At 35.0% G+C, this 22,802-nt stretch overlaps 1 protein-coding gene across 2 annotated transcripts in view; it reads left to right on the top strand.

The window, feature by feature from the left end:
* The first annotated feature begins 2,074 nt into the window (after positions 1 to 2,074).
* The window catches only part of obe (activating signal cointegrator 1 complex subunit obelus), a 54,423-nt gene continuing 33,695 nt past the window's right edge, over positions 2,075 to 22,802 (top strand). Inside the window, exons 1-5 of one of the 2 annotated variants that reach the window (XM_073988109.1) lie at positions 2,092 to 2,228; positions 2,323 to 2,636; positions 3,049 to 4,712; positions 17,293 to 17,991; positions 18,067 to 19,304. In XM_073988109.1, the coding sequence (XP_073844210.1) occupies positions 2,491 to 2,636; positions 3,049 to 4,712; positions 17,293 to 17,991; positions 18,067 to 19,304 (3,747 nt within the window). In that variant the 5' untranslated portion in view covers positions 2,092 to 2,228; positions 2,323 to 2,490. Of the gene's footprint in view, positions 2,637 to 3,048; positions 4,713 to 17,292; positions 17,992 to 18,066; positions 19,305 to 22,802 lie in introns of both variants that reach the window. The other variant, XM_073988100.1, reaches the window with a different exon arrangement.

Here is a 22,802-nt window from a genome sequence, read left to right as displayed (position 1 = left end):
CCTGGTATCGTCCCCAATTGACCATTTACACCCATACTCCGGACAGATAGACGGACGACCAAGCCCAATAATTAAATTCCGAGTTTTTTTTGAAAAGAGAACAAAAAGATTGCATATTAAAAGGGGTAAACAATAGTGTTCAGTTAATTTTACTCACCTTGCTTTTTGGTGGACAGGTACACAACGTTGAATTGAGCTCATTTCAGAGTTAGGTGACCTAGTTTTGCTTTGCTCGTCGTCGAAGTGTAATCGACATCCATCCTTTTGTTTGTCCTTTCCTGGAATTAGAAAGAAATCACATACTTTAATTAATTTTAATCCGGAATATAATTATAAGCCAAACATTTACTTTACGTACTTACCTACATATTGGGGTCGTCATCAGCTGCCTTCAGCATTCCATACTCCTGGTGCACGCCATAAGAACCTGAAAGGAAAAAGAAGAAAATTTGATTAGAAAATAATAATATAATTATTTTTATTCACTAAACTATGATTTGCATAACTTTAGATTTTGTTTTTTTAATATTTTGTTATTGAAGCAATGCTTGATACAACAAAATTTTGCTATGAAAATTGAAGGAATAAATATGTATTTTGAATCTGAAATGAAAAATATGTTTTCGGCTTAGAGCCCTTTTAAAAAGGTGGTGGTAATGGGATGAACGAAGGTAAGTAAAGGGTCAAATCTGGGACACTAGAGACAACGAAGGTGTCATGGCGAGAGAAGTTCTCGGTGGGAGGGTTAAATCTCCTGGTTGGAAAGCCGCCAGGAGAGCTGTTTCATTAGGATAACTTAGTTCATAAGGTGAGTTCGACTGTTATAGTTTTTTAGTTTAGGGTAAGGTTTTCTTTTGACAGGCATATTTCAGGCCTCCTTGTGATTTTCCCCCTTTGCTGTGTTAAGACCGGTATGATTTCTTTCTTTTGGTCAACCGAATAGTCTGCGAGTGGCAAGAACCACCCCTCATCCGGCGAGCCATAGCCGCGCAAAACGCCAGCATACCGGCAACGCCACTCAAAAAGACAAATCTAGCGATTTTTCGTTCACTTTAGAACCTCGGTTGTTACAACAGCTTAAGGTCGAAAGACTAGGCAAATATGAATTGAAATAAATAAAATAAAAAAATAAATAAAAAGAGAAAAGTGTCAAAATTGCTCTCTCATGAACATTTTTACCAGAAAAGTAAAGGAACGCAAAAATGGTAGATCTGGCAGCAATGTCAAAAAGAAACATAAAAAATCAATTTTCGTCTTTTATTTCACAGTTTTTAATTTAGTTCTGTCAGTGTTCGACTTTTTCTTCTGTTTTTCGTCCATTTTCTTTTTCATTGTGAAATAATCGTCAAACAAAAGTCGGAAAATCAGTTCTGCCATTTTTTATCTGCAGAAATTTTGCTGGTAGCCTCTGGTAGAAGAGAAAACAATTTTCGCTCTCTCTCCACTCTCACTCTCTTAAAAATTGCTTCCAGTTTTGCCACTTTTCGGGGTTAAGGAACGCTTTTTTGCGTGGCAGACAATGATGTCCATTGTAAACAAAACAAAAAATCGACTAAAAGAATTACAGTACGGTTACACTAGAGTTTTTTGCCGAGTTAAACGCCTGTAATGCTAAGTTTACATTTACGAAATCCACTCGATTTCAACTGTCAAATCCATAGGTTAAACGTCAAATGAAATCCAGATGAGATTTCGTTTGACGTTTGAGCTATGGAATTGACAGTTGAAATCGAGTGGATTTCGTAAATGTAAACTTAGCATTACAGGCGTTTAACTCGGCAAAAAACTCTAGTGTAACCGTACCAAGATCGATTTAACAGGTCACGTAAGTAGCACAAATACAACTCTGTTTTGGCCAAAAATTCTTCAATATGTCAAAATGTTTGTTTACGTTTTCATACAATTTATTCACAATAACAAAAAATTTGACAGATTGAAACCAATCAGCTGGCCGTTTTACGCCACCTTATTATTTCATCATGAACCGTACTGTAATTCTTTTAGTCGATTTTTTGTTTTGTTTACAATGGACATCATTGTCTGCCACGCAAAAATCAGCTGTTTTTTACCACACAACGCACAACAGCAATTCTATATTGACCAAAATTCCTTCAAGCTGTCAACATTTTTGTTTACGTTTTCATACAATTTATTCACAATAACAAAACAATTGACAGATTGAAATCCAACCAGCTGACCGTTTTACGCCACCTTATTATTTCTTCATGGTAGGTTAAGAAGAAGAAGTTGGTGCATCCCATAGTTTCACAACTTAAACTTTCCGAAAAAAATAATAAGGTTTGTTTCTTGAATGAACGTTAGGAAAAAAGGAACACTCAACAGTTGTATTGCATGGACAAAGTTTACCTCTAGGATTATTAAAATAAATCCTTGGGCGAAGTGGGTTGCAGTGGTTAACGTTAAATTGGCTTACCACTGATTTGCTAGTGAAGGAATTCAAACACTACAGAGACAGGTGGACGGTGGACGATGTCTGAGCGTTTGAAAGAGAAGGATCTGCCGCGCTTCAGTGGAGCTTTGAGGGCAAATACAGATTTGGAAGCTAAACTAGCTGCTGGACTTGACAAGGAGCAAGAGGAAGCAATACGTCAAGAAAGAAATTCTTTTCTGAAAACGTAAGTGTAACATGAACATGTGTCATTAAGATCCATATTGAGCAAACATTTTTCGGCATAAGATGAATGTAGTGGCTGGACTCAGAAAATTCTGAAATCTTGTCCACAGGTAGGTCTTGGAATGCTGATTACGCCAATATATAAATCATGTGCGGGAAGTCCGTATTTCCCGAGATATAGACTTTCAAAATTCCGAAAAGCCCATATGATTTTTGACAAAAAATAATTTTTAAAAAAATTATGATCGCGTTAGCCCTGTTTAGTATCTGTCCATAGGAGAAAGTCTTAAATCCCGGCCGAAGGCCGGCTATTTTCCACATAAATATAATTTTTGGAAACTTTCTGTGGGAAAAGTTCCAAATCCAGCCACTACATTCAACTTGCTCCCATTTTTCTTACCCCCATTCCTTAGGCAAGGTGAAAAAGAGCAAACACTTGGCGATGTTTTAAAGCAAACACCCGCAGATCGACAAGATCAGGTCAAAATACATTTACAGAAGCTAAGAAATTTGGTACAAGAATGTATGGGTTATGATGAACAGCCCAAGGTTGTTGAACATGCCACCTTGTTCCTCTTTTGGTTGATGTTGGACCAGAAAGTCATCACGGTGGCGGCTACTATGCGTATACGTAGCATATTTGGTACCATTTTCGGCAACAGATTGGCCATAATACATCAAACTGTACGATCCATACGAGAACTTTTGGAAGACTATGAGGTGGAGGAGTTAAAAGATTGGAATAAGGGCAAGGGTAAAGCTAGAAAAGGACAAAAGCTTTGGGGCGATCATATCAAAGTAAAATTCCAAAATATGCCACTGGAAGAGTTAAGCAACCTTATGGATCTGGCACCTAATACTGGTAACAAAAATGCCGCTTCTCTAGGGTTTTCCATGCAATGGAATCAGTTGGAATCGGCATCTTCCAAATACCACAAAGTGGTGGAAACCTTTTTGGAAATGTCTCAAAAGGAAGAACAATCTCATTACATTATTAGTCTTACGGAGCTTTTGAATTCCAAGAAATCCAATGTAGAGTTGCAGAATGATCTCATTGAGTTACTGGGATTTGATCACTTCGATTTGGTGCAGCAGGTATTGAAGGATCGCAATAAAATTGCTACACAATTACAGGAGTTGGAGCAGCAAGAAAAACGTCAAAAACGTACAAAACAATTGCAACAAAAACAACAATCTAATAAGCTGACAAATGGTACAGAATTGCGACCCACAGTCGCTTCACAAGTAGTTGTCCAATCGGCTCTTGAAAAAGAGCTGAGCAAACAAACACGCCGTGAAGAGAAAAAAATGCAACGTTTAATACAAAGTATGGGACGTTCCGATAATGAGGAAAACGATCAAGCCCAAGCCCTTAATCCGATGCAATTGAGATTACAACAACAAAAACGTATGTTGGAAGTGGCTCAACATCAACCGTTGCTGAAGAGTACACAAGATTACAAAGACTTCCGCTCCACACTGCCAGCCCAAGTACGTTATCCATATGTTTTCGATAGTCAATTGGAGGCGAAACAACATGCCGGTTTTATTGGTGGCAATCGTATATCATTACCAGAAAATGCTGAACGCGTAGACAACCGGCAATATGAAGAGGTTAAAATACCGGCAACCGAACCACCACCATTAAGTGTGGGTAATAATCGCATCAATATTTCCGATTTAGATGAAATTGGTCAAATCGCTTTCGCGAATTGTAAGCAACTAAATCGCATACAGTCCGTTGTATATCCCGTGGCATATCACAGCAATGAGAACATGTTAGTTTGTGCTCCCACCGGTGCGGGTAAAACAAATGTAGCTATGCTAACCATTGTCCATACCATACGTCAACATTTGGAGAATGGCATTATCAATCGTGATCAATTTAAAATTGTCTATATAGCACCAATGAAAGCCTTAGCCTCTGAAATGGTAGCTAATTTCTCAAAACGTCTCAAAGAGTTGAATATTGTCGTAAAGGAGTTGACCGGTGATATGCAATTGACGAAAACAGAAATGCAGCAAACCCAAATTTTAGTTACAACACCAGAAAAATGGGATGTTGTAACGAGAAAAGGTAAGAAAATAATTTGAAATTCTGAAATTTAAAATGAGAGCAACTAGTGGAGTTGGCATGAAATGCTAATGGTGGCCGGACCCACCGAAATGAAAATTGTTCATATAGTTTTTAACACTCTTCAAAAATGTCATATTTGTTCTATTCCTGCACCATCATTTATAGACATCGGATTTTGCATATTTGCGTATTTTTTATGAATAAATATACGAAAATTCTGATTGGACCAAAATTCGTTTCGAAGAAAACTGAATGCAATGACGGGCTTATATTTTTTATTTTTTGCATATTTTTCATATGCATGAAATATGCAAAATATATGCAAAGTACGCAAAAAGTATGCAAAATAAGCAAAAAATTTGTTTTGACGAAAATCGTCAATTAAATTTGGAAAATCATCAAAAATGGCAGAAAAACAAATGAACTAGAAATTCAGCGTGATTACGGTTGGCGTAGTCGTATCCAAAATTGCAAGTTGACGTGCCGAAACGACTGATTGGTATTATGAATGTATTCGTACTTAAAAGCAAAAATATTAAATTTGAAAGAATTCTTTTGGTAGGAAAAAATTAATAAAAATGTTTGTAGATCATGTTTAAATTTTTAATCCAAGAGAAAAGCCAACTAACCCCACAGTTTTTACAATCGAAATAATTGTTTGGCGTAGACGTTTTTGTAGTCGTTGTCATAGGGTTATTTTTTGGTATCACGAAAAATTTACGACAACGACAATTTCGTTGTCTTATAAAAATAAAAAATATGTATATATTTTTTAATTGTAAAATAATTTGTTTGAAATCATCATCGTTATAGGGGGACTCTTTAGATTTTCAGTAGAAAGTCATCTGTCATCTGATAAAAACACGAAATTTGTCGTACGAAAATGATAAAAGTAGTGAACTTTTTTATTTCTTTTAGTTATTTTCCAATATATGTATGTATTTCATTAATCATTGCCAAAAAATTCTTTTGAAATTGATTTGTTTTTATTTTTATATGCTGTCGTTAAAAAAATCGGTCATGACTCTTTTCTGTAGTGGAATTCTCTAACGCATTTTTTGGTTACCTACAAAATTCGGTAAATTTAAAACTCAAAATTATGAATGAAAAGTACCAATAATAGTTGACAACACTGTTGCCGTCGGTAGTATCTAGCGACAACTTAATTTTTATCGCTAAATTACCGACAAATTTCATTAATTACCGAAATTATAAGCATTTTAATTTTACCGATTTTTGTCGGTAACCAAAAAAATGCTTTAGAGAATCCCACTACTGGTATTTTAACGCCATACGTGATACCGATTTGTCGTATCAAAAAAATAAATATTATTTATAACCCAAGAAGTCCGTCCTGGAAATGATGAATATGTTTCTTCGATATTTTATGGATGTAAGATGCTATACAATAAAAAATTGTATATATTATGTAATTTTCACCATATAAAAAATGTAAACTACGCCTACGACACTTGAACGCATACGACTACGCCAACCGTAATAACCCAGCAAACCAATCGTACCGACATCGTAACGAAATCGGAACAAAATTCGGACGATACGTCCGATATCTGATCCGAAATCGTAACGATATATTAACGAAAGTTGTATGAAGTGGTTGACATAATTTCGGAACGAAATGTCTTATCGACATCGGATCGATTTCGTAACGAAATCTGAAGAAAATCCTTGGGATATTCGGAAAGGAAATTTCTTTCCGACAATCGTTCCGAAATAAACACCTGCATGGATACAACTGAATATATCAGTTCCGACATTTTTCAACATTGAGTGAGTATGGATTTGTAGAATGTAGTTTCAGTTACAAGTTGATACTGATACTTTTTCAAACAGGTATGATATGAGTTGGTATAGACAGAAAAAAGGAACATATTTGTTTATATCTGGTTTGTACAAACTGATATAAATGGATATTGGTGTAATACAATAAGTATTTATTGTACGTAGCCCAAACAAAATAGGAATTGAAATAGAAATATTTCCACAGAGCTGAATTTTGGTGGAGATGTAGGATTTGTCATTACAAATGAGGTCCTAAAAATCTCTGCAGATCCCATGCGTGCAAAGAAACTTATTCATGGTCATAGGCCATATTTTTGTTTCATATATCTCAAAAACTGTGAGCCTTACCAAAAAGTGACTAAAGCAAAAGACAACGACCGTAAAATTCTCTATAAGATATCGCGTTCCTAAAAGTGACATACTAATGATATGCACATATAAAGCAACTATAATTTATTTGACCCGAAAGTCAGGATACAAAATCTGGTTAGACCTGGTGCTACTGGACCGAGTACTACAAACCAAGTGAAAAATGTGAATTTCGAAATTCTTCAGAATCATTCCATGGACCAATAACAAATTCTGCATTATGAAATCCATTAGGAATAACAAAATCGTTTAATTTGTAATGGAGGTTATATTATGTTTGTAATTCTGTTTGTAACTCCTCCAAATAATAATTTAAGATTATATAAAGTGTATATGTTCTTTATCAGCTTGACTGTACTTCTGAGGAAATGGACATTAACCGAAGTATGTATGTGGATAATATTTCGGTAAATGTATTGTAGGTCCATTCAGCTTGGACCAACCCACAGTGGATCCACTTGTATGGAGAAGGTGGCCAAAAATATTTAGAGTGTAAAAATCAAGCCAATGCACCGGTTACAGCTTTGTGCTGTTGCGAAGAGTGTTTTAAGAAACCACGAGCGTAACATTCTCCCCCTTTCCCCTCTGGAGGGGGTATACGGTAAAAATGGTTTTATGGTGTTAATACAAAATGACATGAACTAAGGTCCCAATTATCTTATGATGCAAAAATAGGTTTGGGGAAACAAAACAATCTCCAAAACAACATAAAATCCAACCAATTTAGCGGACTAAAAAATCAAAATGTTTGTCTGAAAATTGGTAAAATTTTGATTATAGATCTTATCGCGTTCATTCTGGAAGGCACGTACCGCCAATGTAAGACAAATTAAAATTATTTCCTAGGTGGGCACTGGTGGGCTTCATGTCTAAAACCTTAGGTCAAATTTAAGTATATAATCGAGTTGGCATTACAAAATACATTAAAAAAATATGCAGCTAACTAGAATTCCACAACACGCTAAAACACTATTATTTAATGCAAATTAAGCTATTACCTCCTCCTTCAATCCACCATAATATTTTGCTATACGCATTAGTTTCGCGATATTTTGAATATATTTACTTGCACTTAAAAAATAGGTAGTACTCACAACAAAAAATATTAGTCAAATGTTCCGAAGCAATATTGAAGCAATTCTTAAGAAGATCGCGTTCGAATGAAACAAAAACTAATATATTTTTAAAAAGGTCCATGTCAAAGCTGTCAAAGTTGCCAGATGTTGTACCAAAATTTTGACATTAATTTTTTTATTTTTGGCCAATGGGTGGATCCACTGTGCAACCCCTACTTTACAAAGTGACGCGTCGTTTTAAGGGCTTTTGAAGGCATTATTCTCCTAAGGTCAATCCCGACCAGAACACCAACATTTTCGGCGGTGGTGGCCTGAGTGTTTCAGCCATGAAAACTTATTTACAAGTTGTGTCGTAAGACACTCCGTTCGGACTCGGCGATAAAATTAGGTCCCATATCATTATGGCAATATGAAACGCTGTGCACTCATTGATATGGAAGAAGTAGCCCTTCTCCCTTCCGGGATGTTGTAGGCACATATAATATGTAAGTATAACGAACCATAGGAAAGCAAATATGTTACTCTCTCTCTATCTCCCTCTCTGTTAATCACCACCACACCAATTTAAAAATGTAACAAGCTAACACTTCCCTGCGGGAAATAAATTGGTTTAAAGGTATTTTAAATCTAGTTTTGAAATAACCACAAAAAAACCCTTCACCAATTGGCTTATGCGCGTGAAAAAAGTGTATAAATCAAGCTGGAGAATTCTTTGGAATATAATAAAACTATTTTTGATAAATATTAGCGTTTTCATTATTAGTTCGGAAACTTTTCTTCCACTCACTGAAACCAAAAAAAAAAAAATTTAAATTCATGTTGTAACAGTTCATGTCTTTAATATTTATTTATCCCCTAAATAATAAAAATGTTTAAAAATGTTATTTTGTATGAAATTTTCCTTAGAAATTATTCACACAAGCTTGTTACACCTACAGTATCTGTTGGTATCTGTAGTATTTGAAAAATATCTGTTGTACAACAGATACTTGAGAACGAAAAAACAAATAAAGTTCTCACTCGTTCATATACAACACAGAACTGTTTCTATCAGTTATGTTATTGTGAGTATACACAACCCAAACAATATCATAACTGTTACACTCATTCCCAAATTTATATCATATTATATCTGTTATGTATATGATATATCTGTTTTGTTGATACAAACAGTTATACCATTGCACGTGTTTATTCCGAAATCGGAACGAAATCGGTACAAATCTGAACTATTTCATATCCGAAAAATCGTTTAGAAATCGGAACGAAATCTGAACGACTTTGCTTCCGAAATTGTTCAGACGTGTCGGACATCAGACATTTGGTTTGCTGGGAAGGCTCATAAAATTAGGAAAATATAAAAGAATCGATTCAGATTTGGATATTGCTTCCGTATATAAATAATTTATAATCTGGGCACCACAGATTTCTGGGGTGTCTAAATTATCAAATTGTGCGAATTAACGAATAGTAAGGAAATCAAATTATTTTCACTCGTGGTAGTCGTAAAATAATACTTTTTTAAAAGCCAATCAGATTGTGAAAGTAGAGCTAGAAATATGACGCTTTTAAAGTTTACATCAGGATGTACTCGTAAGCAAAACACGGGACAGATGTGAAATTTCATCTTTTTGGAAATTACGATTTATTTTTATCCTATACAACAAGACTAATGCGTCATAAATTAATTAATTGGGTATACAATATGGTTATGACTTTTCGATTGTGTTATCAAAATTGTTTTCTTGTAGCTGGATCCTGCTAGGAATGAATGAACTTTTGAATTTTATTGACTATAATAACGTTTATTCCAAATGCTTTTCCAACAGAAATATGTAAGTGATTTTGCTATGTTAAAGACAATTCCAAGGTTTTTGGCTTCTTTTACCACCACCACGCTATTGTGTGGTTTTTCAAAGTGGTGGTCTTCATTTTGCTTATTATTCGTCATGGATTGGTATAAAAATAACACTGTGCTACACGAAATATTTGCAGGGGTTTTGATGCATAAATTCGGTTTTGTGAGAGTCCATGGAAGACGAAAATACCTTTGGTTTCTTCGGGTCACTTCGTTTTTTGATTTTATAACGGTAAATGTAGTGAAAAACGGGTTTCCTTGGATTTTCAACTTTAAACGGGCATAACTTTCCACAACGGATTTTTACAGCTTATTTTTTTAATGTCTTTCGAACAAGGTGTCGATTTTTAATTATACCCTATACCACAATGTGGAAAAGGGTATTATAAGTTTGTTTTGGTAAAAATTCATGTAACACCGCGAAATATTCGTTGGGGCCCCCAATGTGGTATACCAATCTTCATATCTCGACGAGATAAAGCGATTTTGAGATGTGTGTCTGTCCGTCCGTCCGTCTGTCCATTATAAATTGTAAACACGCTCCAGGCCGCAATTATGGACCGATCGTCACGAAATTTTGTATGGAGGTCGGGTTCAGATCAGAATAGATCCCTATTCTTATTGGTGATGATCGTGAAATATTTAGCGGGTGAAATGGACCAAAAACATAATATTTATCCAATTTTCTAGCGGCTCTGTAGGTCTCAATAATAGTCCGATCAACGCGAAATTTGAAATAAGGTAAGGGAATATGACGAAGAAGAAGCTTGCAATTTGAGATGATGATCAGATAATATTTAGAGGGTTAAATGGACCAAAACGTTTGTGTGAAAATTGCGAAAATTTTTAATATACAGCTTATATCTTAGTTCCTGGAAGTGACATTCCGGACAAGTGAGATATACTTGAAAGTGGAAAGCTTGACCTTTCAATTGATGCCAATTATGTTGGTGTGCATGATCAGATAACAGAGTTACAGCCTATTATATGCCGTTATTTGTTTGTAGTGTAATAATGAACTCGCTAGAAGTCGCAATTGTGCATCAATAGTCACGAAATTTTGCGCCGGGTAAGAGTATAGGTCGAAAAAGATGCTACATTTTTGAATGATGATCTGATATTCATTAGCGGGTGAAATGGACCATTACTTTTGTATGAAAAATATAAAAATTTTATTTTTGGTCGATATTTTAATTCCTTGAGGACATATATATTTCGCAAAATAGCCTACATATGAAAAAAAAACTACTGACCTTTCTTCTGATGTAAATTGCAATAAAGTGTTTGCTAGATAACGGCCCTACTGCCTAATATATAATGGGTTCTGTATAGAGAACCACATTTTTATCCCATGCTACATATTGTCTCTCCAAAAGTTTATGTAACACACGAAATATTCGTCCTAGACCCCTTATTTGGTATGCCGAAATTCTTATCTCGACGAGATAAAGCGATTTAGCGATGTGTGTCCGTCCATTAAAAATTGTAAGCAAGCTTAAGGCCGCAATTATGGACCGATTGTAACGAATTTTTAAGGAGGTTGGGTTCTGGCCAGAATAGAAATGATTAGTTTTTGCTGATGATCGTGAAATGTTAATGGAATGAAATGGACCAAAAACAAAATTTTAACCAATTTTGTAGCGGCTCTGTAGGTCAAAATAATAACCCGCAAAATTTTAAACAAAGTTTGAGTTTATGATGAAGAAGAAGGGTACAAACCAACGTGAAGATCAGATAATACTTAGCGGGTTAAATGGACTGAAACTTTTGTGTGAAATTTGTAAAAATTTCAATAACGTAGCGGTTAAACAACGGAAGTAGTAGTACTACATAAGTGGGTTTCATTACATTTTAGTTTGTGTGAACTAAATTTTCGTTTCCTGCTACAAAAATGTCTTTGTCATGCTAGATAACTTTTTGGTTTTGGTCATTAGTATTATACATTACATCTTTGATATTTGATAATTAAATTTTCACAATCATTGAAAAGAAGTTCCGTGGAGAGCGATTGGTCAGGGATAGTGGTATAGGGTATCCCATGGTCGGCTCCGTCCGACTATAGACTTTTCTTACTTGTTTTTAATTTAATTTATTTCATAATTTGGTAACCAAGCCTTACAGAAAATAGCTTAACCTAGACTACTCTAGTTAGACTAAATCATTAAAATTAAAATTTGAACAAAAAAATAATCACAAGTTTCCAAAAAAAAAAAAATTAGCACTTACACTGAATCATTAAAATTAATGATCTGTTCCAGTACTGCAAGAATCTACTAATTTTCACTATTTTTACCGATAACATAAGGAAAAAAATGTTATCGTAGTAAAAAAATAATAGTTTCTAGCAGGGTCTGGAACAGAGCATAAAATTTGAAAAAAAAATATAATAATAAAAAAATTGTAGAAAAAAAGTTGTAGCACATAAACTACTCCCTACAATACAGACAAATGCTCTGTTCCAGAACCTGCAAGAAGCTACTAATTTTTACTACGATAACATTTTTTCCTTTATGTTATCGGAAAAAATAGTAAAAACTAGTAGATTCTTGCAGTACTGGAACAGACCAAAAATAACACAAGGGAAATTTTTAGTGATAAAAATATCTTGATTTTAATAAAAAAAAAAAAAAAATATATAAAAATTAAGATGAAATGACAATCAACCCAGCTTTCAAAACCCAAGCACAAAAACTAATTCAAATATCATGATATAAAGTATGCATATAAATTTTGGTCTTAAAAGAGTGTAAGGATGGGCTGAAGCTCTTAAGAGAAAGTGGCAAGCAATTAAAAGACCGTGCTGTTCTAACAAAAAATTACCTTTCCAACACCGACGTCATCCTGGGCAAAACTATTTGCACATTCCTCGTTGATCTCCCGAATGAAAACAATTCGACGACACTCAATGGAACTTGCAAGTTATATGGTAACATGGGGCGCCTTCGCCACGTTTTTGTTCAAAATGTTTTCATATCGACATCATTAAAGTTTTTCCAAATATTATTTTTGGTAAGAATATTAGCATGTCTTGACTATAAGTTTTGATATATAAATGATTATAATTTTGTTTTTAAAATATTATTTTTGAGAATTTACAAAATGTCTAAAAAGTGGCGAAGCCTCCCCACCCATGGGGTAGCTTCGCCATCGACATAGGACATATATCAACGGACTCTAAAACTGGCATTTACCATACTTCCTCCCCAAATATCAACATTATGCATAAAAGGAACATGCTTTATATTTAATAATCAAAAATGATTCTAAAATTTACAAAAAGAAACATATTCTAGCCGTTAATTGAAGTAAGTACCTTGAATTTAGGCATAAAAATGAAATTTTTGCCAAATTATATAGGTTTAGCACAATATTTGATTTCTACTTCACATTATATCAATAGCATAAACATATTTCTCACATTAACCCACATCACCCCTATCATGGCGTAGCCGCCCCAACCCCTACATAGTTCATAATATGAATATATTGACATTTATAATTACTTTTGTCATGCAAATTATTTGGATTTATATTCTTCAGTAGTTGTCTATTAACGGTATAAAATATAATTTTGATATCACAAAAGGTATACCAGATATCACAAAATATACCTACCATGAATATTTTTCGCAATACCCCAAAAACATGAAACCGCGTGCATCAGCAATCATATATTTGATAGAAATGCCAATTTTTGGGAGATGAAAGATCTTCCTTAAACTCACAATTTTCCCTTTCACGGCATTTCTGTAGCAGTTATAATTATCAAGAAAATCGGTGCTGGCGAAGGCGCCCCAGTGGCGTAGCCGCCCCATGTTACCATATATCTTGTAGAAACATAAAAGACTCCTAATATTAACAAATAAAAAAAATGGTACCGTAGTGCGTATGATTTTAACTTGAATTTTTCTGGTTAATAATTACGCACAAGGTACCAATGTTTTCTAAGGGAAAGTATACAAAAAACCAAAAAGTATCTTCTACTCAGCCTAGAGCACGAGGAAAAGTATTTTCCTGTTTTTTAATGTGTTTTTGTCACACTTTAACGACTATAACTTAGCCATTGGTTAACAGATTTTTTAAATCGACAGCTTGTTCGAAAGACGAGGAGTAAACATTTCCCTATTCTGCATTAAGTCATTGTATGCGTACAATCGAGATCGATATTATAAAATTACGTATTTTTAGTGCATTAAACTAAAACCATGTCATCAATATTAATTTACGATTGCCAAAGTTGAGCTCAATCGGAATATGTTAACACGTGCTACTGGGGCCTCAAAGTTTCCATGGCCCTTTATATAGCCAATATTAAAATCCGACCCGATTTTCAAATTTTTTGTAGTATTACTTGTTTAGCCAATACAAAGAACTGATAAACTGTTTTCATCGGTTGGACAATAAATGTGTTAGCCCCCTCGGTCGGCAGGGGTGGGAAAGTGAGACGTGGGAACGTTCGAAAAAAAAATCCGACATCGATTTTTTCCATTTGAGTTAAAACCAGTCTAGTGTATATACTGAATAAAGGACTAAAAACTATAAAACGTATACTTCTAATTATAGTTATATTCCAGAACCTGGAACCCTATTCTATTACTTTTTCCCATTTTGTGTTAAAAAAACAAAAATTCCGATGATTAAATCTAGCTCCTTTGTTTTTCTGCTAGATAGTTTTGGCCGTGTATAAACTATCACCATATTTGGATACGTTGATTTTTACATTTCTGATTGAGTTTTTGAAATTTTTAATTTTTCCTTTACCGACATTTGTATAGGAAAACAACTTATGTTGTAATAGGAAGGCTGGGTTATTCGATATTTTCTCACCTTGTGAAAACTGATTTAAGTCTTATTAGTCCAGATTTATTGCTGAGGCGGAATATCTTGAGAGTCTCAATAACATAATCTGCAAAAAACGACGTTGAACGGCAAAAAAATGAATTTAGAACTCTTTTTGATGATTTTCCAATTTTAACTGACGATTTTCGTAAAAAAAAAGATTGCATATTTTTGCATAAATTTTGCGTATTTTTGCATGTTTTGATATGACCCCAAATATCGAAAAATTGACCCTCAAAACGCTTAAATCCAAAATCTGAGTCCAATCGGATAACAAATAAAAAACATGCTAAAATCCGATGCCTACTCATTTAGATTCATTTTTGAAAAACAAAACTGATTTATGACCAGGTCCACCAACGATTATGACAACACTTGCTTAAGTTGCCAGAGACAGGAAGATTTTTCCATAAACCAAACTTAAAAAAAGATTTCTAGCTTCACCGATCTTGTACACGCTTATACCACACAGTTTTTAGGCTAACATACTTAATACCACCGAAAATTAGCCTCATCGAAATAATGGTTTTGGACCCCAAATAAGTTTTTACGAAATTCGTTTCAGACAATTTGGAGTCGATTTAGCTCTGCCTGTTCTTTAAATCATGAATTAAAAAAAAAAACACATTGTTCATATTGTGGATTAAAAAAATATTTTAAATTGTGGATTTAAAATTTTTCAAATCGTGGATTAAAAATGTTTTTTCTATTTGTGTTATTATTTAAAAAGTGTTTTTTAAATCGCGGATTTTGTAAGAAATGTTTCTTATATCGTGGATTATTAAAATAAAAAAATATTTTTTTCTAATGTTGGATTTAAAATCGTGGATTAAAAAATATTGATATTTTTTCAAATCATGGATTTTATAAAAAATATTTTTTTCGAATCCTTGATTTTTTAAAAATATTTTTTTCTAATTGTGTTTTTTTAAATATTTTTCAAATCGACTGTTTTTTAGAAAATATTTTTTTTTAAATCGTGGTTTTTTAAAAAAAGATTTTTTTAATTGGTTTTTAAAATCGTGAAAAATGATGTTTTAAATCGTGGATTATGTAAAAAAGTTTTTTTTTTAAATCGGAGATTATTAAAATTTTTTTTTATCGGGGATTATTTAAAAAGTGTTTTTTAAATCGTGGATTTTTTAAAAAAGTGTTTTTTAAATCGTGGACTTTTTAAAAAAATATTTTTTAAATCGCGGATTTTGCAAGAAATGTTTCTTAAATAGTGGGTTATTAAAATCGTGCATTAAAAAATGAAATCGTGGATTATTTAAATCGTGCATTAAAAAATCAAATCGTGGATTTTTTTAAAAAAAAAATAATTATTCAAACCTTTGAACATTTAAAAATGGCTTTTCAAATCGTATATTTAAAAAATATATTTTTTCAAATCATGGATTTTTTAAAAAATATTTTTTCTTATCGCGTGTTTAAAAAAACCATATTTTTTAATTTTATAAAAACTGTTTTTTAATTTGTGGATTTTGTTAAAAATATTTTTCTAAATCGTGGATTTTGTAAAAAAAATATTTTTTAAATCGGGGATTTTGTAAAAAAATTTTTCTTAAATAGGGGATTATTGAAATCGTGCATTTAAAAAATTTCAAATTGCGGATTTTTTTCAAACTGTGAGTTTTTATAAAAACATTTTTTTAAATTTTGGATTTTTATTTTTCTTGAATTTTTTAAAAAGAATATTTTTCCAATCGTGGATAAAAAAGTATTTTTTCAAATCGTGGATTAAAAAAGTATTTTTTTTTAAGTCGTGGATTAAAAAACGTGTTTTTTCGTTGATTAAAAAAGTTTTTTTTTTTAAATCGTAGATTAAAAAATTATTTTTTCAAATCGTGCATTAAACAAGCTATTTTTTCAAACTGTGGATTAAATAAAGGATTTTTTCACATCGTGGATTAAAAAAAGTATTTTTTCAAATCGTGGATTGGTTGAAATCGTGGGTTTTTTAAAGATATATTTTTTAAATTCGTGGATTAAAAAAAGGTATTTTTCAAATCGAGAATTAAAAAAAAGTATTTGTCAAATTGTGGATTTTTAAGAATATTTTTTTTTTTTTAATTCGTGGATTTAAAAAATATTTTTTTAAAATCCTGGATTAATAGAATATTTTTTCAAATATCGGATTTTTTACAAAATATTTCAAATCGTGGATTTAAAAAAACTTTATCATATATAACCATATATATATCAATAGAGGACTTAAACTGTCAGTGCTAAAATACATGTCCGAATTGTTAACACGGCGTGTTAGCGTTCAGAGCCAAACTCATAACTTGCAAAGATTACGCTAAGCGTTTGTCATGGTAAAAAAAATTGAAAGAGGAAACGTTAGATGATTACGTAGCCGCTATACATCCGATATGTCTAATGAGTCTCTACCAAAGGCGAAACAAGTCACATAGTGGTGGTTGTGTGGGTTCGAATCTTCGACTTTCCTTTTTCACTTGCAAAAATTATCGGTCATTAAGCTCGACTCCAACGAGAAATTAATTAATATTAATATTAAAAATGATCTAATAGGCAAAAGTTTAAAATAAAAATAGCTTCCATTCGCCATTTTCCTCGGTTTTTATACCCTCAAACTTATCACTAAAGAACCCCTATTTTTTATTTCTTTCAGGTGCCGGTGATGTTGCCCTCATAAGTTTGGTAAAATTGTTGATTATCGACGAAGTTCACTTGTTGCATGGTGAACGTGGTCCAGTCGTTGAGGCTCTGGTGGCACGTACACTACGTTTGGTTGAATCATCGCAAAGTATGATACGAATCGTTGGTCTCTCGGCCACCCTACCCAATTACATTGATGTATCGAATTTCCTACGTGTCAATCCCATGAAGGGTCTATTTTATTTCGATGGTCGTTTTCGTCCAGTACCATTGGATACGGCTTTTATTGGTGTAAAGTCGGTTAAACCACTGCAACAGCTAGCCGATATGGATCAAATATGTTATCAAAAATGCCTGGAGCAAGTGCAGCAGGGTCATCAGGTTATGGTATTTGTGCATGCTCGTAATGCCACAGTGCGCACAGCAACAACGTTGAGGGAACTGGCCCAGCAAAATAAAACAAGTGCTGTCTTCCTGCCCGATACGACAAACAATAATTATGGTTTGGCTCAAAGGGCTATTCAAAAGTCGAGAAATAAACAATTGGTGGAACTATTTGCTGCCGGTTTTGCAATGCACCATGCTGGTATGTTGAGAACTGATCGTCAATTGGTGGAGAAATATTTTGGCGAAGGTCATATCAAAGTGTTGGTTTGTACTGCCACCTTGGCCTGGGGTGTCAACCTGCCCGCCCATGCTGTTATTATTAAAGGTAAGTTTTTTAATATCTGAAATTGGGAAACAAATTTCAAATCGTTACATTATTTTGTCTCGCTTTCTTTATTAGGCACCGATATCTATGACTCCAAACATGGTTCATTTGTGGATCTGGGCATATTGGATGTGCTGCAGATTTTTGGCCGTGCTGGTCGTCCCCAGTTTGACAAGAGTGGTTTGGGCACCATTATAACCACCTATGACAAACTAAATCATTATCTTTCACTGCTAACCAATCAATTCCCCATTGAATCGAATTTTGTACAATTTTTGGCCGACAATCTGAATGCAGAAATAACACTGGGTACCATTTCCAATGTTGATGAAGCTGTTGAATGGTTAAGTTACACGTATCTATTCGTGCGCATGCGCATAAATCCCCATGTCTATGGTATTGAATATGCGGAGGTAATGCAAGACCCTCTGCTGGAAGCGAAACGCAGAGCCCTCATTATGGGTGCTGCCATGAGTTTGGATAAAGCCCGCATGATACGTTTCAATCAACGGACAATGGATTTCAATGTCACCGATTTGGGTCGTACAGCATCACATTTCTACATAAAATACGATACCGTGGAAATATTTAACGAACTAATGAAACCATTTATGTCTGAAGCAGAAATCTTTGCCATGATTTCCCAAGCTCAAGAATTCCAACAGCTTAAAGTACGCGACGATGAAATGGAAGAATTGGATGAGCTGCGTCATAACTATTGTAAAGTTAAAGTTTTCGGTGGCAGCGAAAATGTTTGTGGAAAAGTTAACATTCTAATGCAAACCTATCTCTCACATGGTTATGTTAAATCGTTTTCCCTCGTCTCAGATATGTCTTATATTGTACAGAATATTGTGCGTATATGTCGTGCCTTGTTTTCCATCGTCCTGCGTAATAACAATGCCATCTTGTCGGGACGCATGTTACAAATTTGTAAAATGTTTGAAAAACAACAATGGGATTTTGAAACACCAATGCGCCAATTTGGCAACTTGAATGCAGAGACAATTGATAAGCTCGAGAGTCGTGGCATTAGTTTGTATACTTTGCGAGAAATGGAACAAAATGAATTGAAAGAGATCTTGCGTAATCCCAGAAATGCTGAAATGGTGTTGCGTGCTGCCAGAGAGTTGCCAATGCTTGACATTGAGGCAACGCTACAGCCCATAACACGTACAGTGCTTCGTATCAAAATCGATATATGGGCTAACTTTAATTGGAACGATCGTGTCCACGGTAAAGTTAGTGAAAGTTTTTGGCTGTGGATTGAGGATCCAGAAACGAATTTTATCTATCATTCGGAATTGTTTCAGGTAAGTTTAAAAGATGCTTTGGTAGTTTATGAATGTTAAAATCTATATCTTTTGGGTTAATTAAAGATGTTTACAAAACACAAATAGTCGATTCGTTGAGCATTTTTATAAGAAACATCAGTCCCCAAATGGGTATAGTTGTGCAAGCTATTTGGATTTTAAAGAAAAAATTCCAAGGACCAGTAATCATGAATTAAAAAAAACATTTTTCAAAAGCTCACAGATCTCGAATTGAAGATTTTTTAATTAATAAATATTTTCAGGACCAACAGTTCATAAAATAAATCGTGGAATATTGTTTTAATGTTTTTTTAAGTACATATGTATTTTTTAATTTTGTGTGTGTTTTTATATGTTTGTTTAATTGCGGATTTTTTTAACAATTTTTTTGAATTGAAAATCGTTTGCCTTACTTGAAAAGTTATTATTGATATTGTTTGGCTACAGGCTTTTTGAAAATAAAAATCGGGTGTTGATTTAAAGTTTTTTTAAATATTATTAGGAGGGTTGGCGTTTTTTGTTTGGGATGACGACTTCTATTTTGTTTTTCAAAATAGTCAGGCTTAATCCCATAGTCGTTGTTTCAATATTTTATTAAAATAACTTTAATTTATTAGTGGGAAAAAATTGGCGATGTTTACCAAGGGGTAAGGTAGGGAATACTATAGTTTCAGATCTCGCCACAGATCTTCATCAGTTCCCTTGTTTCTTGTTTTTCAACAAGAAACTTTTTATACCCAAGTGTCAATTGATAGCTCAAATATATACGTGTGCAAAGAAACACTCTGATCGAGAATTTCTTTGGCACTACCTAAACTCTAGCAACTTCACTTGCAAACAAAACCAAATCTTTCCCACTGCTATGCGTTCGTCGATTCTCGACGAAATAAATATTATTTTTATAAAAATATTAGCATATCTGGGCTATAAGTTTTTATATATAAACTAGCCGACCCGATCCGCGTTGCTGGCCCTTGAAGCAGTTTTATGTTACCTTAGGTTAGGTTAAAGGACGCGCAGCTGTCGTGTTGGACAGCCACTCCACTCGGAGACCTTATGGTCCATTGTGTTCATCCTATAGTAAGGGTAGGAGAAAAGAAAAGAAATAATAGCATATCGAGTTTAGAAGTAGGAAAAGGGAATAGTTAAGTAAGTTAGAGGATAGTTGAGAATGATTAATTAAGTGCTACGGATTGAGAGATTATTTGTAAGGAGAGAGAGAGAGCGAGTAAGGAGGTTAGCCGTATTAAGATGGTGTAGTTTGTTCGTGTTGAAGCCACTTCAGACCCTTGGCGAGAAGAAGCAGTGTTGTCGGCTCGGCTTGGCAGAATGTTGTCAGAGATGATAACGTATGTTCACCCATTGTTTGAACTCTCCTGGTCCTGAGCATTGGACAACGGCATAATAAGTGCTCAATCGTCTCTGTTTCTTCTTCGTCTTCGCATAATCTGCAGTAGTCCGTGGGGTCATCTCTATCCCATTTGCAGGTCATTGATCTTATCCTGCAGTGTCCCGTGATAACTCCAATCATTAGTTTTAGATCGGGTTTTCTCATAGAGAGTAGGGAAGTGGTCTTCCTTTTGGAGAGGTTGGGCCAGATTGCCTTTGATACCTTGCAGCCAGGTTCGTTATTCCAGATCTGACCAGCCTTCTCCCTGTATGTTTGTTCTAGGAGCCGATGAAGTGACACAGGGGTGGCCTGATTGAGTTATCGATTTCGATGTCGTTTGACTCAGATCCGCGACGTGCCAGTTCATCCGCCTTTTCATTTCCCTCGATGTCGCAATGCCCCGGGACCCAGCACAAGGTAACGATTGATCGTAGGGCCTCCAAAGCTTTCCTGCAGTGCAAGACCGCAGCAGATTTGATTGAATGGGATCTAAGTGATTTTAGGGCCGCTTGGCTATCCACATAGATAGTCACCGGTCCGGCTATATCCCCTTCCATGTTTTTAATCAATTCTGCTGCTTTCGTGACCGCAAAGATTTCGGCTTTGAAGACGCTACAATTTTCGCTTAGCTTGTACGAGATCCGTAAGTTGAGGGTATCGCTGTAGACGCCCGCTCCTGTTCCCTTTTCCATCTTGGATCCGTCGGTATAAATCTCTATACCGGGTAGAGGTAGGGAGTTGTGGGTCCAGGCTTCTCTGTCAGGTATCCGAACTTCAATGTCGTCGAAGTGTAATTGTGGTGATATATAGTCACTGATTACCTCCAAACCCACCGATAGTCCAGATTGTCGTAAGATAGCAGCATGGCCGTAGTCGAAGTTACGCCATGAATTTAACTCCTTGAGTCGGAGAGCACTCTTTGCTGCCAACTCCTGTACCACGAGATTCATCGGATGAAGATCCAGTAATACATTGAGAGCAGCCTGTGGAGTGCTTTTCATGGCACCGGTAATTAGGAGAGATGCCGCTCTTTGAACGACATTAATCTTACGGAGAAGGGATGTCTTACTCAAAGCATTCCACCATACCAATGAACCATAAGTCAGAATGGGGCGAACTATGGCCGTAAAAATCCAGTGTATGACCTGTGGTTTCAAACCCCAACTCTTACCAATAGAGTTCTTGCAAGAATAAAGGGCTATAAGTCCTCTCTTGGCACGTTCCTCGACATTCCTTTTCCACGTTAGTTGGTGGTCCAGGATAATGCCAAGGTACTTGGCCTCTAGGGAGAGCTTTAGGGCCACTCCATCCAGCGTTGGTAGGGTGAATGGTTTGACTTTTCTCTTGTTCGTAAATAGAACCAGCTCTGTCTTAGATGGGTTCACCCCAAGTCCATTGTTGTGTGCCCATCTTGATAATTTGTCCAGAGCTCCTTGCATGAGTTCCGCTAGCGTTTGTGGGAACTTCCCGTTGATCATTATGACCACGTCATCAGCATAAGCTACAGTCTTTATACGTAGTTGGTCAAATTCCTTAAGTATTTCGTTAATCACCAGGAGCCACAGCAGTGGTGATAATACACCTCCTTGTGGTGTGCCCCTGGTGACAGACTTCCGAATGGAGGTCTCACCGATATTTGAATTGATTATCCTGCCGCTAAGCATTCCATCGATCCAATTGATCAGTGTAGTGGAAACACCTAAGTTCAAGAGTGAATTGTGGATGGATTCAAGTTTGACGTTATTAAAGGCGCCTTCTATATCTAAAAACGCTGCTAACGTATAGTTTGAGCCCATCATATTCCTCTCGATTAAACCAACGACTTCATTAAGTGCAGTCTCCACCGATCTGCCTTTGATGTAGGCGTGTTGGGCAGGACTAATAACACTGTTTCCAAGTTTGGACCTTATTCCTAGGTCAAGCAGTCTTTCTAATGTTTTCAATAGAAAGGAAGATAGGCTGATTGGTCTGTAGTCTTTGGGAAGCGTGTGACTTGACTTCCCCGCTTTGGGGATGTATGTCACCGTGACCTCCCTCCACAGAACCGGTGTGAACGATAGACGTAGACAGGCCCTATAAATATGATCCAGGTGTGGTATCAACACCTC

The sequence above is a fragment of the Musca autumnalis genome, unplaced genomic scaffold (genome assembly GCF_047663935.1).
Source record: "Musca autumnalis isolate F117 unplaced genomic scaffold, ASM4766393v1 scaffold_1, whole genome shotgun sequence".
In the NCBI taxonomy this organism is placed as follows: domain Eukaryota; kingdom Metazoa; phylum Arthropoda; class Insecta; order Diptera; family Muscidae; genus Musca; species Musca autumnalis.
Note: the sequence above shows the minus strand (reverse complement) of the source record. Positions and strands in the feature narration are given on the sequence as shown.